The following is an 18,532-nucleotide window of genomic DNA, read 5'->3' on the forward strand; positions in this document are numbered from 1 at the left end:
TCTAATTCAATCCAATTTATTCGATTGCCTACTTTTAGTGCAAATTTGACGGTACCCTTTCCTAGTACTTTACTTTCACAATTTCCTACAGCTAAAGACATACGTGTATCATTTATTTCTTCGAAATTTGTCATTAAATTTCTATTATTACAGAAATGAGTTGTAGCTGCAGTATCTACGACCCAATTAAATTTATCTGCGTTACCTCCTTTATCTGTAGTTGTTACATAATTTTCTATTAACATTAATTCTTTATCTTTAAACTGTCCATTTTTATCGTCTATTTTAAACTTCTGATTTTTACTTGCATTTTCTTTACATTGAGCGATTAAGTGCTCAAATTTATGACATCTGAAACAAGGTCCTATTCTCATATTCCCCATCTTTTTTTTAGATTTAGTTTTATTTTCAACTTTATCTTTCCCTGCATTTGAATCAATAGTATTAAACACGCTTACCTTGCTGTCTTCTAAATCGGCATTTACCTGGTGAAGTTGGGTTTCTTCCCTTACCAGTTCTTCAGCAACTCTTTCCAGCGTAAAATCTTCGTCCTTCCACCTTTAGATCAACTGTGCAATGCCGAAGTATTCCAGGGGTAATCTCCTTATTGCCTGGAATACTTTAAAAAGATCTGCCAAGTTGTGACCAGCTTCAGCCAACTTCTTTGCAGTCATTCTTATCCTCGCGATGAATAATCCTATTTCTTCATTTGGTGTATATCTAATACTAAAAAATTCATCCAGTAACTGAATTATCCTTGCTCTTGTTTTAAGTTCGAATTGCTTCTGTAGAACTTCCCATGCTTCTCTACCACTTGAACATTCTTGTATCAGCGGCCTGAACTCAGTTTTAATTCCATAATATAATGTAGTGAAGGCTCTGTTCTCTCTCAGTATGAACTCCTGCTTTTCATGCCTTGTTGCACTTTTATCTAATTCTTCTTCTTTGTCTTCTATGAACCTCCAACAATTTCTATCCAGTAACAGCATTTTCATGTCGACTTTCCATCGATCCCAGTTGTCATGATTTAACAGCTCAAAACCTTCAGGTAGTAATGACATCTTCAATTAAGTGTGAGCACGACTTGAACAAACTTCTAAGACAGGTCAGCTTCTTTTCATGGAAAACGGCCCTCTTCACCTACATTCCTTCAATGCTGAGTTGAACTGGATGACCGATTAGCTGTTGGCGCTGGGCCCATAACCCTGTTGGCAAAGGTGATAAAGGCAAAGCATATTTTGCTTCCCTTAAATAAAGCTAAGACTAATCTAAATAAAATTCATGCTTTATTCTGTAAATTAAAAGAACTAACACTGTAGCCTTTACATTTAAAATCATTTGATTGAAAGCAAACTGCCATTATGCTAACTTATAATAACACAAGAGAACAAGACATTCGCCAATACCGGCGTACATATATATCATACTCAGCCAACCCGCCAATCTTGACGTCATTGGCCAATCAGCGGCACCACGTTAGCTTACCGCCGATTGACCTCCGATCAAAATTTGCATGTGGAAAACTAAAGCCAACATTCACGACTGGATCATCATTGACATCATCAGCTTCATGACTGTCATCATCATTATCGTCGTCGTTGTCGTCATCATCTTCATGAGGTTTCAGAATCTGAGGAATCCAAATCAGACAAACTGACGCCTCTATCTTGCAGTTCGTTAAAAATTTTACTATCGTTCACTTTTGGCACTGTGCCACAAATTTTGCTCTCTGATATTTCTTCGATTTGAAAGGTGAAGTTTCATCTAATGCCGAAATGAACAAATTATAAACATCATGAACCTGCGTTTGCGTTTCTCTTCCCTCGAACAATGAATGCTTCAATTTAATTTGCCTTAATGTTTTTAAATTTTCTACTAATTTTTTACTGACATACGAATGCTAAGAAGCTGTATCCAGTAATGTGTGTACTTTAAGCTCAACATTCTTAAATTTAATTTTAACTATTAGAGTCATTAAATAAACATTTTCTGATCTACAGTTATTGGCTAATGTACTGGTTTCAGTTACGTCACTTCTAGACTTTTCATTTGCGCTTTTTTTCTTCGCGATTGGGACACATTAAAGAATGGTGATTTTTATTACATTACATACAAGAATTTTTTACTCAACATGATATACAAGTGTGTCGCAATCTGAAACAGCCAAAACAGGCACCTTTTTTTAATTAATATATTATTCTTAGCTTCTAATGTCATATTTCTAGCAGAAAAACATTTAGTTGGGTGTCATTTTTCACAAAAGAGACAGTTAAAATTGTGCTTACCTGGGCTCTCAGAAATTGACGTACTTTACTATTGCAGCCGTGGTGGTGGATTCTAGATTTTTATTTAGTGCATCCTTTTTCTTAATATGATTAGAACCAAAACCAGTACAGGCTAACATGGCTATTTCTTCTCCTTTCACTTCTTGTTTCAAAAAATTCATCAAATTTTCAAGGCATTGGTCATCAGGCTGAGGTGCTTCTTTTAAATTTCTGTTTCTCTCCCAAGCAATTAATACTTTTTCAGGCAGGCAGGATTCAACTAAAGGCGTTAAGAAATCACTATACTTCTCTTGCATTCTTCCAAGACTTTCTAAAGCCCTAATCTTGGTTTCTAAATCATCCTAGAGAGTAGGAATATCCGTCTTCACACGTCCACTGCTTTCATATCGAACAATGCTAGCTCAGAACGGATTCATAAGTCATCTACCCGATGACTTAACGGCTATGTTATCATAAATGGAGCACTTCAGATCTTTTAAACTTAAGGAAAAAGGTTTATTTACACATTTCTACAAGTTAAATGAGTAAGAAATATCTACAGTGTCTCACAAAAGTGATGGGACACTTGTGCTTTACGAAAGGAAACTGTAGTAAAATAAATTTAAAAAACATGTCAAAATTTTTTGTGGGTGTGTTTCATACTTAAATTTAGTAACAATTATTACATAACATACATTTTCTCAAAATATTAAAATAGTAATTTAATAAAAATACAATTGTTTAGAACGGAGCAAAAAATGGCTCGCATAAGTGATGGGACACTTACTTTTCCTTCAAATATTTATCCAAAAATTTTACTTCTTAAAATTTTTTAATATTTTGTTGGATTTCCTTTTACTTTTAAAACGGGATTTAATCTTCTTGGAATGGATTCGACTTAATTTTTTTGTGATTTCTGGAGTGATTTTACCCTATTCTTCTTGAAGCAATGATTTTAATTGTTGTTTTGAAAAAATGGTGTGTTTGCGAATTCTTGATTCCAATTGCCAAATATTCTCTATGGGATTTAAGTCTGGAGATAGTGGTGGTGTTTTTATTATTTCAAGACAGTCATACAGCAGCCAGAGTCTAACGTTCAGAGCAGTGTGCTTGGGGTCATTGTCCTGGTAGAATTTAAAATCGTTATGAAGGGTCAATTTTCGTGCTGAAGATTTCAAATTTTGATTTAAAATGTCAATATACTTGTACTGATCCATTATACTGTCAATAAAAACAAGATTATCAACTCCAGCGGACGACATACACCCTCATACCATAACTCCTCCTCCACCATGTTTTACTGTTGGCACCAAGTTCTGTTTGCGAAATTCTTTCCTGGGTTTTCTCTACACCAAGATTCTACCGTCAAAACCAAATATATTAAATTTACTCTCATCAGCAAATATAACTTCATTCCAGTAATCAGAGTTTTTATTTATGTTGGATTTTGCGAAAGCCAGTCTGAGTTTTCTATTCTTTTCACTTACGAAGAATTTTTTCCTGGCTGCTCTACCGTGATATCCAGCAGATCGAATTACTCTTCTAATAGTCTCAGGATTAACAATTATTCCATATAATGCTTGTAAATCAGCAGCAACTTTAGGAGCACTCATTCTTCGATTTTTTTTTTTTTTAAATATTTTGAACAATAATTCGTGTTATTCCATTGGATAGCTTTGATGGTCGGCCAGGTCTTCTTTTATCCTGAATCATATGATTCTTTTTATATCGTTTAATGATACTGAAAACTGTTGAATGACTCATGTTAACTGTTTCAGCAGTTTCTCTAATAGATTTTTTGCGTTCAATATGCAAATTAATAACTAATTTTCAAATTTCAGGCAAAGTTTCTTTTCGTTTAGCATTCATGGCTGTACAGAGCTAAAAAACACAAAAGTTCGAAAACAAACTGAAGAGAAAAACTGCAGACAATTTTATAAATTATTGCTAATTGCTTTTGAGTAAAAATAAAAACCCAAAAAAATATTTTTATTGTAGTACGTAGTAGTATCTAATGGTGTCCAATCACTTATGTGAGCCATTTTTTGCTCCGTTCTAAACAATTGTATTTTTATTAAATTATTATTTTAATATTTTGAGAAAATGTATGTTATGTAATAATTGTTACTAAATTTAAGTATGAAACACACCCACAAAAAATTTTTACATGTTTTTTTAAATTTATTTTATTACAGTTTCCTTTTGTAAAGCACAAGTGTCCCATCACTTTTGTGAGACACTGTATCTAGCTACATGGTACAAACATCGTCCTTAGCTTTCTAAACCGAGACTATTCCCCCTGACATCAGTCTCTATCTAGCCTTTGATTTGTTGGCATAGTGATGCCATTCCCAACAATATTGTTTGCTTTTCCTTGGTTTTAGCGCACACAACGCATCTTCTCCTACCTTAATTACCTCTTCCATCAACTTAAATTTTTGGAAACTGTCTTCCAGTTAACGGAAAGGTGGAGTGCCCCGTGATTTTGGACAAATTTTTAAGTAAGGTCTCTTAGCCATGGCTAATGGAATGAAACTGAATATAACTCCAACACTTGTCACAAAACTTCAAAAGACACTCAGAAATATTTCATTCTCAAACACTGTGTGACATCAGGTTTATATTAGAAAACTTCTGTTTTTCTAAATCAAAAACAGCGTCCACGATTACCGGAAAGTAATCAAGAAAAGACCCCGCTGGCGTTACTGATCACATCAATATATACATTATATGTAAAGTAAATACATTATATACCAGAATATAATGCCTGTGTCATTATATATAATGACCATTAAAGGCATTATATATAATGACCTATTAAATTGAATAAGAAAAACAAGAACGCTATCTCTTTCCTGAGAAATGTGAGCAAGACGCATTACGCGTCGAGAAAGCTGATAGTCTTTCCCCTTCCATAATAATGTTGTAATGTTACTTACTTTTTAATTAACCAAGAAAGCTTATGTTAAGTTTAAAAATAAATAAAAAAGAAAATCCTAATGAAATAAACAAAACGCCCTTTAATTCACAGGCGCACTAGCCGTGATTTCCAGTTTGTTTATTTCAATAAATCTCTCAAAACCAGAAGCACGAAACAGAAACTAATGCTAGTACATGAAGGTCAAATGCTGTATGAATCAATCTATGTGAAAACAATTACCACTTAGCTCCATTTACTGGCTTTTAAAAATAAAAATATATCATTCCGTTTTAATGTCAGGTATACGTGGCGCTGGGCTCGTAGGAGCAGAATCATTGCATCGCATATACGGGACGCTGGGCTGGTAGGAGTAGAAGCATTGCGTCTTGTATACGCGACGCTGAACGGGTTAAAGGTAGAAGACAATATGAGAATAGCATTGTCATTTTTACCACCAAATATAAATGAAATTATCAAAAACATCAAGCTCTAATTTCTCAATAAAAGTATCTTTATTATTAACTTGTAACTAATCCCTTAATAAACGTTCTGCTGTTTTTGTAGTACATATTGTTTTATTTTACATTCAAAATCATTATTATAAACTATTTCATACACTGTATTATAGGTAAGTAAACAACTTTTAAACTTATCTTTTCTTTGTGTGCTGCCAAATTTGAAATCGTGCCATTACAAAAAAAGGTTGAGAATCACTGGTCTAACCCATCGCGCAATAAAAGCATTTGAATCTTAAATTTTCATGTAGTGTAATTTTCGGAATTCAGTTTCATTATAAGCATAGAATCTTTAAGTCTTGACCATGTCATTATTAATTCTTATTTAGCGGTTTCAGGAAATATATATACTACAGTACAAAGTCTGTAATCCGGACTCATCGGGACTTCGGCGATTCCGGATTATAGATCATCAATTTAAATCTAATAAGATGGCATGCAGAAATTATACAATTAAAAATATGAAACCATAATTTATGAAATAAAGAGCAATTATAATCTAAAGGTTATCAAATTTTACAAAAAAAAAAAAAAGCTTAACATTTATTTGTTTACTTTATTAAACATTTCTTTTAACGCATGCATGTGTAAAGCATACATTACGTGCATGCGTAAAGTTTGTGGCTTTGAGGTGCGGATTATAGATCATTCTGGATAATGGATGTACGGATTACGGACTTTGTACTGTATATGCACAGTTAAAATTTTAGTCTCAGGATTTACAACATCCAGTCTCATAATCTATGAAGATAAAGATAGCAAATTGTGCTTACCTTTTCGTTCATCCGTCCATCAGTGCTGTTAAGTCTCCGAAACTATTATTGTTATGAGGGTTGTATCCATTAATAATAGAATGCGGATTTAAATAAATCACATTTATTCAACTGTAACTAAAATAATATAAAGTGACAGATACACTAATGTTGCATACAAGCACACACAAAAGCTTAATAAGAACAAGAGAATCATGGGATATAAGAATTGGGTGTGATTGGCATGCATGTGCCTTGGCATTTCTAGGGTTACCAGAAGTGAATTGAAAAAAACTTTTTTTTTCTTCTTTTGTCTGATTAATTTACAACATTAAATACTGTGACGTCTTTTGCTATCACTTCTGTTATCCCACACATATTCTTCTTCTCTTTATATTTTCCATAGAAATTTTATTTTAATTTTATAGATTGTGATGATAGTAAGTTTCCCATCATTTGCCCATCATAACAAATAAATTTAGCATTTTTCTGTATAATACCCAGTTAATTGGGAGTGTACTACAATACTTTTTCTATGTTACTTCAAAAATTGAATAAATTTATCCGGCATTCCATGATAACTGTATAATATTTGAGATTTTAATTCAATTTTAAAATTGAGTCAATTAAATTCAGTCAGAATATATGAAAATCTTAAAAAAGTTTTTTGTGAAGCAAAGAGTAGTTATTTTATACAGAGTTGATTCTTATCCTGATGTAGTTGGAATTCTGGATTTTTTACTTTCTCAAATCAAAAATTTTGGATTTCGAAGAAATTGAAAATAAGCTGCCAAATGTCATCTCAGAAAACTAATTTCTGTTAGGTCAAGAAGTTAAACTATCAAAAATTGATAGTAACTTATACAAAAACAGAAAAAAAAAATGATATTATAAACTTTTGAACTGAAGTATTTAGGCTAAAAATGGAAAATGCACATACTCACTGTTGGCAAAACTGATTAAATCTGTTTTATCTTGCTTTTGTAGATTTGCTTTTAAAAGTTGGTTCATATATATGATATAGTGACAGAACATAGAGTACCCTTGAACATTGATAGCCTGGACTCTGTGAAGACTTTGAAATATTATTTTGAAGTTTTTGGAATCGGAAAATCCTTCTCAAAGCCTTATTGGTGAAGACTTTAAGGGTAATTTATTGAATACGTGGACAGCTTGCCAAAATTCCTTATATTCCACAAATTATTTTCTTTCTACTAACGGTTCTCGGCTTTAGTGTAGAATGGGGTGCCCCTTCGATTGGCAAAAAATTTTGTTCAATTTTGGAGATAAAACACCATTTCTGGTTACCACGATAGTTTTAACATAGTTTCAGCATCCGTACCGTCACCTTAGGGTTACCGTAACTCTGTTTCAACCTGATATGACGTCATCATTGGGACTTTCTTAAATGTAAATTTTATTGGTTGTTTTTGTGACTGCGTAAGTAATTTAAGTAAAAATTAAATTAAAATTTTATTGGTTTATTTTATTTATTTATTTATTTATTTTTTATTGCGTGAGCATTTCGTTTTACTGTTAGTTGCCCGCTTGATATTTAGCGCTATCTTTCTCTGTTATCTAGCAAAGTAGAATGTCTGGAAAAATTAGTATGCATTTTTTTTTTTTTTTTTTGATTGGAGCAAAATGGTAAGAGAGCTATTATTGATTGGTGTATGCATGAAGGTTTGATTAGTTCTCGGTATGTTTGTCCTGTTTGTATGAAAGATATGCGTTTGATTGAAAGGAAGGAGAAATCGGATGGCTACGAATGGGTTTGTCGTAAAAAAAGTGTGAATGCTCATCATTGTAAGAGGTCTGTGAGGAAAGGTACGTGGTTTGAAGAGAGTAATATGAGTATTATTGAGATTTTAATATTTTCGTATTTGTGGGTGTATGAATCTGGTACAAATCTGATTGTGAATGTGAAATCGAATAAAACTGTGGTTGATTGGCATAATTTTTGTAGAGAAGTGTGTATGGATGTATGTGTGAAAAAGAATGAGATAATTGGAAGTCCTGGTATGGCTGTGGAGATTGATGAAAGCAAGTTTGGTAAGAGGAAGTATAATAGAGGTAGACGAGTGAATGGTAAATGGGTGTTTGTTGGAATTGAAAGATAGAGTGGAAAGTGGTTTTTTGAGGTTGTGGAAGACAGATCGAGAGAGACTTTGCTGGAGGTTATAAGGCGAAAAATTCTGCCTGGGACGATGATTATCTCAGATTGCTGGAAATCCTATGATTGTTTGAAGAATGAAGGTTTCCAGCACTTATCAGTTAACCATTCGTTCAACTTTGTTGAACCTACGACTGGTGCTCATACAAACAATATTGAAAGTATGTGGAGCAATATAAAGTGCGAATTCCGTAAGAACAGTGTTCGGATATCGTCAGAAGATAGTTTTGATTCCTAGTTTGCGGAGTTTATGTGGCGAAGACAATACAGAAATCAGGTGGAAGCAGATCCGTTCCGAGACTTTTTGAATTGCATAAAAGATCTGCATGTGCCGCAGTTTTTCGACGGTGCCGAAGAGATGTCGAAGTAGCGATCTAGGTAAGTTCTATATTTTACGAATTGTAAACTACATCATCAGGCTCAATTCTAGAAGATGTTGCACAAGTCTCGTTGTTTACTTATCTTAGGCTTGGATATGTGTTTTATATCATAATCTTGCCTATGCTTCTTTTTAAAAACAATTTGTTATGCTATAGCTTCATATTTGAAGAAAACGTAAGTTATATTTTAACTGAGTTGAAATGTTATGTTTATAATGTTACTGCGCGATTTTCTTTTATTATAAATGTTTATTCATCTGTGTGATTTCCTTTACATGAAAAGAGATCGCTGTGTACATGGGCAAAGCCAAGGTAGTGCGCAATGCCAAGTTTGTGCAATTCTTCGATTTTTTTTATGAAAATTGTTCGATGTGCACATGGACAAAGTCAAGGTAGTGCGCAATGCTGAGTTTGTGCAACTCTTGGATGTTTTTTAAGTGAAAATAGATCGATGTGTACATGAAAAAAGGCAAGGGAGTGCACAATGCCGAGTTTGTGCAATTCCCGGATGTTTTTTTAAGTGAAAAATAGATCGATGTGCACATGGGAAAAGTCATGGTAATGCGTAATGCCGAGGTTGTGTGTGATGCCGAGTTTCTGCAATTCTGGAATTTTTTTAAAGTGAAAAATAGATCGATGTGCACATGGGAAATGTCAGGGTAGTGCACAATGCCAAGTTTGTGCAATTCTCTGGTGTTTTTTTAGTGAAAATAGATCGATGTGTACATGGGAAAAGTCATGGTAGTGTGCATTGCCGAGTTTGTGCAATTCTGGGATGTTTTTTAAGTGAAAATAGATCAATGTGCACATGGGAAAAGTCAAGGGAGTGCGCAATGCCGCGTTTGTGCAATTCTGGGATGTTTTTTAAGTGAAAATAGATCGATGTGCACATGGGAAAAGTCAAGGGAGTGTGCAATGCTGAGGTTGTGCACGATGCCGAGTTTGTGCAATTCTCAGATGTTTTTTAAGTGAAAATAAATCGATATGCACAGGGACACCGAGTTTGTGTAACTAATGTTTTTCGAGTGAATGTAGATAATTTTGCACATAGGCAAAGCGAGGCTGTGTGTGATGCCGTGCAGTAATGGGATATATTTTATGTGAAATGGTTAATATATCGTTTGTATATATGAAATTTGTTTTAATTGTAAATTATATTTTAGTTAACTTTTCGTTAAATTCTATTTTTAATTCCTTGGTTTTTATATGTTGATAATGTTTTCCGACTTACGATAAATGTTGATAGTCCGACGATTTACTCAACAGTAGCAAAACTGTAAACTTTGACCCTAAAAGTAACTTATTATTTTAATACGCAGTGTTATCGTAATTGCACTTGATAATATGAATTCATTGATTCTGTGAGTGAAAAACATTGCTTAGTGTTCCAAATTTGTAGTATTTATTTTCTTATTTCCTCTTCATTGTGAGAAAATATACATTTTATTTACTAATTTTAGAATTATAGTATGCCTATAGAGAATATGACGAGATTAAGGAATTTAAGAAACAGTGATATGAAAGCTGTGTATGATTCTGATGTGTAATAAATATATTTTTCTTATTTTCATTAATGTGAAGTTTAAAACTGTTAGATAATAATGAAGATTGTGCCGTTACGTAGCAATAAGGTAATTTGTAAGAACGTTGTTTACAGTTTTAATAATTGGTAGAATTCACTTACTGTATCATGGTAATTTGAAATATAAACAATTTTTATACTTATTTTTATATCTATAGAGAATACCACAGTCGACTCTGGCTATGAGAGAATACATTGTAACATCACAAGCTTAGTCCCACCCATTTATGGACGTCAATTAGCTCCGCCTTCGCAACTTTGTTTACACAGTGTATTCTAAGCTTTTATACATTGTTAATATTACATAAATTTTATTCGTTTCCATAACGTAAAAACTTGTTTTAATGTATTCAAGTAAGTGTTGGATGTTATTATTCTTAAAAATATTAACATTCTTATAAAATGTGAAATATGAAATATCATTAGGAATAATTTCAAAACTGATGGTGTCTTCTGTTTTTATTTTGGTTTTGCGTGGCGGCCATCTTAAAATTGTACCTTCTTGGCACCGATATTGGCGTCAAAAAAGAATCATCAAAAAAACAAGGGGCACCCAATTCTACACTTTTACCACGGTTCCCTATCTGCATCACCTTGTATGTACGTACATTATGTTTTAAACTAATACGTAAAGGTTATTGTCTACATTAAAATGTCTTGTTGATCATACTGAACTTTCAGTTGTTAGCAAAGAAAAAAAAAAATTGTCTTTAAACACGGAAATTTCCAAAACTGCAACCTCTGAAAAACAAGCTAAACTTAGCAAATATTTTTTAAGATGTTTAAAAAGAAAAAAAGTAAGTTATTGTATAAAACTGAAATTAGCTTTTGATGAATAAGAAAGCATACTTCTTGCTTCGATAATAAAAGCATTTGAAAAGTGTCGCATTAATATTCTGATTGAAATTATGTCGAATTTTTACTAAGGCTTTTGATGTTGTTTTGTAACAAATGCTTGTTATAGTGCCTGCAATATTAACAAAGTATTTATCAAAATTTTCATATGGAAGAAATATTTCACCTCTAGTGTTCAAAAAATGTTTAGTATTAAAATTAGTTTCTTTGATGAATTTTGTATTAATATGTATAAATTACTCCTGTTTATTTAAAAACATATTGTATGCATAGATTAGTAATTTTTTCAGTGCATAAGAATGTTTTGCTGCAGAAAAACTCATATTGTGAATCTTTTTCTGTTCCAGTACATTTCCTTTTTAATTTATTTCCAGACAGTGAGTTAGGTGATGTGACTGAAATTATATCATAACTGCATAATGTATTTACAGGAGAAACTCAGGCCTCAGTAACTGGCAGTCGTTTGCGTGATATCGGGGTGAACTTAAAAAAAATGTACTTTTCATGCCTACCAAGAGCTCAACAAACAGCTGGCATTATTGAATCTTTTTTCGGCAGTGTACCTATAGAAGTTTCTGATTTGTTAGATGGAGGAGTTCCTGTCGCTCCAGATCCTCCTTTATACTTATTTCAGTATGACCCAGAGGTAAATCCAGATTTCTTAAGGTAGTTTTTGATATCAGCATATTCTAATCTATGTAAATATTTCATATTCAAATATTTTAGTTATTATATTTACCAATATTTTTTATAATCTGATAATTTTTAGGTTTTATTCATAGATGTTTAACTGCAGTAATTTTGCATTTCATTCCTGCACAAAGTGTTGCACGTGATTTTCGTTTTCTGTCAAATATTGAGTTGTTCGTGAATAAGCCCATAATCCGAGTCGTAGAATCCAAATATGGAAAAATATTGGCATGTCATTTCAGAAAACGTCAGATTTTGTGTCAAAATGCCTGTGTTAGAACAATGCTATATATAAGCCTAATATATATCTTAAATTGAGCTTTTGAGAGATGAAAAATTCACGTTAATTTTTTCAATCGGCTGAGTAGAATCTTAGAGACAAAATCATCCTCCCTCCTTTTTTCTGCAGAGTGTACATTCTAAGGTAGCGTTGTCAGGTGACATTGCTCATAAATTATTTTATTTCATGCTGCTTACTAATATTACATTTTTAGTACTATTTTTCATCCGATAGATAGGAATTTAATAGTGAATACCTAAGTACCTGAAGCTTCTAAAAATTCTTATATATAAATTTTAGATCATACAGTACGGCTATAGTAATCAAATTTCTGGTGTTAGTTTCAAAATAAAGTACCCTTAATTATAAAAATGTACAAAAATATTACTGGGAAGAGTTGTTTAGAATTTAAATCTACAATTGAATTTTAAAATATTGGTTAAATATTGTCAATTCTTTATTTTTCTTAGTTTTAATATTTGATTTTGATGCTCAAGATTTTTTATGTGAAAAATATAATAAAATGTTTTTGTAAGTATAAATCATTTTACTGACAATATCCATTATTTCCAAAATTAAAGATGTAGAAATATCAACATTAATTTTAAAAAATGGACTAAATTTTATTTTATAGCTAAAACATATTTGAAGTTAAAGACACAATGTATACAGCCTGCTTATGACAACTTTTAAAAATTCTTAAAAATTTCTGTACATAATTAATGTAATTTAATAAGTTTAATAATTAGTTTGAAATAAAACTTTATGTGTATCAAACGAAAAATGATTTTAATGTCCTTGCAAGTAAATCTGAGCTTCACCTTTCATTCTGAATATGTGAATAACTACTATTTATTAATAATTTGTTTAGTTAATTTATTAATCATAAGCTACAAAATAAAGATTTTCAAGTGTAGTCAGCAAGTGCAAAAGATGAAAAGTTGTATCAACAGAATAAATTATCAGCAGGCTGTAAAAATAAAGATGATAAGGTTTTTCCAATGATACAATCCAATGATTGTTACCCCTGAACTTGTCTGATGAAATGATGCAGTAATATTTTATAAAATGATGGAATATTAAAGATATTACAATCCTTAAATAGGTGATTGTGGTCTGGATATAGCCGGAATACTAGATTTTTTACTTTCTCAAATACAGCACTTATCATCTTTCTCAAATTTCGTCTTAGATAAAATATATCAGTCAGAGATTACCTAAATTAAAAACTCTTTAGACTATGTAAGTACTTAACACCAGATATATTTAGACAGTTTTATTTTTCCAGAAACACAAACATCTTATATTCTAAATGTTTGGACTGAGAGAAGATGGAAAACAGAAATACCTAGGATTTACAAAACGGATTAAATGTGTTTTAACTAGCTACCATGGACCTGTTGTTGAAATTTCATTTATTTATATGGCTGATATGCTAGAATGTAGAACATTCTTCACCCCTGACAGCCTAGTTGTGAAGACTAATATATTATTTATTCTGATTACACAGAAATACTTGTGTGAAGCTTTTAGGGCAGAAAATCTCTCTAAAGACCCCAGTGGTTAAAGATTGTGCAGAAAGTTCATGGAATAACTGCACAACTGGCCAAAATTCTTTATATGCTAAGGACCATTCTGTTTATTTTAACAATTTCTCATCTCCAAAATCTGCTGCTATGCATACTTCAAATTCTATTCTAATAGCTAAAGGTTTAAATTAAAAGCTACATCAATATGTATTGTTGATTATACTGAACTTTAAATTGTTAGGAACAAAAAATATAAATGCAGCATTTCCCCCTCACCTAAAAAATGAAGCCAAACATTGCAATTATTTCCAAAAATGTTGAGAAACTAAAAAAACTAGGTAACTATTGTAAATGATGTAGTAAAGCAAATTAATTTTTAATAAATTTTAAAAATATAAATTTTGCTTTACTATTGAAATTGTTTGAAAATATTTGTGTATAACTGTCTGTATATGTGTTTTGGTCATCAGAATGCTTAATGCAGAATTAAAGCTCGATGACTCTACAGTCCAATTTCTATGGTATTTGCTCTTACTGTTATTAATTTAACATGAGGGAACCTCATAAAACATACTGGTCTGACTCTAAGAATGGGAAAAAGGCACACATATGAATAGGTATTTTGCTTAGTCTTCATAATGTTTCTGACATTGCATTTTCATTTGGAATAGATTCAAATAGCTGAGAGTTACACTAATGTATGAGGTAAGTGACAGATTTAATGCATTTGTAATTGCATTTGACATTTCTTTATTTTTGTTGAAGTATTTGTAAAATTGGCAGTTTAGAACATTTTCAAAATGTCAAACACAGAAAAAAAGGGAAAAAAGTTTTAAACACAGAGTTAACAAAATTGAGAAATGAGAAAAGAGATTATGATGGCTTAGATAATACTAAAGGAGAATAAATTTAAGAAGAGTGTAAAATTTTCAAAAAAGATTTCAAATCTATGTTTAATGAAATTTATACACAATGTGATAATGATAAACTACACTATCATTGAGGAATAACAGTTGATTTTAGAGAAAACTGATGAGGTTCAATTAAAAATTATTCATAAGTTAAAAAAAAAAGTCATAAATATAAATGGTCATAAACGTATCATACTGTAACCAATCACTGAGAGTTTTGTCAAAATTATCTTTGCCCATATTTAGCGGAAATTTAACACAATGGATAACATTTAAAGATTTATTTAGCACCAGTGTTCGCAACAATCCCAATCTTTTCTGGAGCTCAAAAACTAAAATATTTGAAAGGTTCTTTGAAAAGCGATTCTTATCGCATTATTCAGTTAATGTCTGTAGCTGATCGAAATATCACTATTGCTTGGAATTTAGTAGAAGAGAGATTTTCTAATAAAAGAGAACAGATATTTGCTTACATTAAAAGAATTCTTAATGTTTTGCAAATACAAACAGAATCTGCATCTGTGATATTAAATTTATAGATAATGTAAACAAAATAACTCGCTTGTTGGAAATATTATATCAAAAAATAATTTTATTTATACTTATGAATTTTATTTATACTTATGTTGATGTGTATGATTTAACAAAAACTTGATGTTTTAACAAAGTTGCAGTAGAAGTGTTAGAAAAAGATGAAATACTGAAGTTCAGTGATTTTATAGAATATCTGAAGAATTATGATAAAACATTACAGAAGCGTAAATGTTAATTAATAAAATACATAAACCATTATATAATAGGGTTACTTCTCTGATTACTAATTTTTCTTGCTTATTTTGTAAAGAAGATAATTTTTTTTACTGAAGTGTTCTAATTTTTTAGACTGACCAGTGCAAAAACGAATAGAGTTTGTTGAGACTAATAAACTTTATTTTAATTGCTTGTCTAATGTCCATAAAGTTAAAATGTGTATGAATGCATAAACTTCTAAATATTGTTTTAAATATCATACAGCATTTTGCACCTAGAAAATAATTTAAAACCAAAAAATGCATCTGATGTCCCTTCAGCAGAATCCATTGTTCTCAAATAGCAAATAAAAATGGAACAAAATTTCGAGTGAGGTTTCTTCAACTGTTTGTGTGAACAACTGTGAAAATAATAATTTTAGTGCTTATGCTAATGGTAAATGCAACCATGTACTTTTGTGTACTGCTTTAATTAAAATTCAAAACAAAAAATGAATTCATAAATTGTAGATGTTTGCTAGACTGGGATAGTGAAAAATCATTCATTCATCAGGTAACTGTAATAAGTTTCAAACTGAGCATAAAGGATTTGAAGATATTAGTTTTCTGTTTAGGAACTTTCAATAAAACAACTACTGTAGAAGTCGACTTGTTTACACTTCATTTCTACTAGCTAGAGAGTTTCTGCTTCTAAATTTACCTGAAAGTTTCTAATATTTAACCTTTAAAAGACGGGTGGCCTAAATATCGGCCAGAGCTGTAGCGTCTCAAAAAGACGGCTGTGGCCGAAATGTCGGCCAGCGAATTCCCCTCCCCCCAGCCTTCAGGGTGCGGAGATAGTCATTGTCCGAATAACCTCCCTTTCCATTTATGCGATGTGACCTTCGCGCCTCCCAGTACTTAAAAGATTTATCCCTGCGCGCCTCCCAACTGTGGGGTTTCGTAAATTCCTTTCGTTTCCCTCAGCAGTGAAATCTTAGCAATTTGACACTAGGATTAGTTTCACCAACTTTTCAGTGTCATTAAAAATGTATTTTTTTCTTTATATTTCCCCTTTTTATTGTAATTTTTGTATTTAATATTGCTGTTTGAAACATGCAAATGCAATGGAGTGCAATGCAATGAAAATATAATCAAAATCTGTTTTTAAAGTAAAGGAAAATAATTTTAAAAAATGCTAAAGGATTAAAAAAAGCTTTTATCACAAAACTGCAAGAAAGAACATTGAACGACAATGTAGTTGAATGAGGAAATAACTTACGATACAATGGGGGGAATCAATAAATTAAACTGAATAAGTAAGAATACTAATGAAAAAAGTAAACTAAACTAATATCAGAAAAATACAACGGGATTTGTTTGATATATAAATATAAGCTGTTACACAATGCTTGGAAACAAATAAAAGCGAACTGCCGATTTATACGAGAAACAAATAGTTAAAAATCATTTTCGAGTATAAATTAAAAACGTTAATTAGTATATGTAATTCTAAACTAAATTCAGTTTGGAAACAAATAAAAACGAAATAAACTATGAACAAATTATAGGAGTGCATATGCTACTAAGGCGTATTTTCATTATGACGCAATGTCAAAAGTTAATATTCGAACATACGACAATTATTTAGCTACGAAATCTCATTATAATATGTTTCCCTAGTTTAAGGAAAAGAAACAGCAGAAAAGAGAACAAATTCAACAAATTCTTTTACATTATCCCCTAGTCCCTTATCTGAAAATTAACAAAGGCGACCTACAGGAAAAGTTCCAAAAGAGTAGTAGTAGTCTCCCTTTACAATGGCAGCTAAAAGGGGGTAGAAATGCATTTGGATTTCCCGTCTTTTTAAGTGAAACCTTTCCAAACTGCCCCGTCTCTTAAAGTTTAACTTTAGCAGATCCTGCATTCTATGAATTGAAAGAAATTGTTTTTTGCAGGAGGTAACATGTTTTTTACTTTGATCAGCGGAGAAGTATTTAAAAAGGGACAAAAATCTTACATTTGTATTTCATTCTAAGTTGGGATGCATCATTGCTAGAATTGAAAATTTTGAATTCCCAAATCATGAGCAAGTTTCAGTCAGTGTACTAAATGTAAATACTGAGGAGTTAATCAAAATCATTTTGGAATTTGGAACAAATTCTCACTTCGAAACCAAGCCTATTTTGTGATGAATCGAATTCATAGTGAAATCATCTTGGTCATTATTCGGTAAAATTGCCATTCAAGTATAAAAGTGTGTTAGGTAATTCCAGGTCATCAGCTTTTCGCAAATTTCAAAGTCTGGAAAAAACGCTTAAAAAATTCTGAAGTAGATCGACAATACAAAGACTTCATATCAGAATATTTGTCACTTGGACACATGGAACAATCATTCAATGATAATCTAGGTAGAGTGAGCATTTTATGTAACTCATTACCATGTGCTAAAAGAATCGAGTCTTACCACAAAACTATGTGTTTTCAATGCTAGTGCCAAAACTACATCCGTGACATCGCTAGATGTTATTCTGATGCGTAGTCCTAAGATACAAAATGATTAATTTACTATATTTTTTATGTTTTGAATCTGTCCTAAAGCTATTACTAGTGACTTGCTGGAAATGTATCAGTACGTTCAAATTCGTGTTGAAGATGACAATTACCAAAATTTATTGCGGAGAGATGATCCATTGAAGCTCATTAAAACTTACAAGTTGTGCACAGTTACATATCGCACTACTTCAGCTTCATAGTTGGTTCAAACATATATGCTTGAGTACATATATTGTTATAACAATTGATGTAGAGGCTAAATTCCCAAAAGCAGCTGAGATGTGTTATGGCATAATTATTATATTAATGACATCTTGTTTGGTTCAGATGCAGTCGAATTAATGTCACAACTGAGTGGAAGTTTTACTAAAGGGTAGTTTTGCAGTTGCATAAATGA

The 18,532-nt window shown here is 31.6% G+C and overlaps 1 protein-coding gene across 8 annotated transcripts in view; it reads left to right on the forward strand.

Annotated features, from left to right (window-relative positions):
* Positions 1-18,532, forward strand: part of LOC118199941 (serine/threonine-protein phosphatase PGAM5, mitochondrial-like) — a 64,292-nt gene that overhangs the window by 25,124 nt on the left and 20,636 nt on the right. For all 8 annotated transcript variants that reach the window (XM_085807106.1, XM_085807104.1, XM_085807105.1 and 5 more), the window contains one exon: positions 11,873-12,087. In XM_085807106.1, coding sequence (XP_085663232.1) covers positions 11,873-12,087 — 215 coding nt within the window. The remainder of the gene's footprint in view (positions 1-11,872; positions 12,088-18,532) is intronic.

This window comes from Stegodyphus dumicola, chromosome X1, assembly GCF_044657685.1.
Source record: "Stegodyphus dumicola isolate Sdum_Otavi_A_Nest chromosome X1, ASM4465768v1".
Lineage (NCBI taxonomy): Eukaryota > Metazoa > Arthropoda > Arachnida > Araneae > Eresidae > Stegodyphus > Stegodyphus dumicola.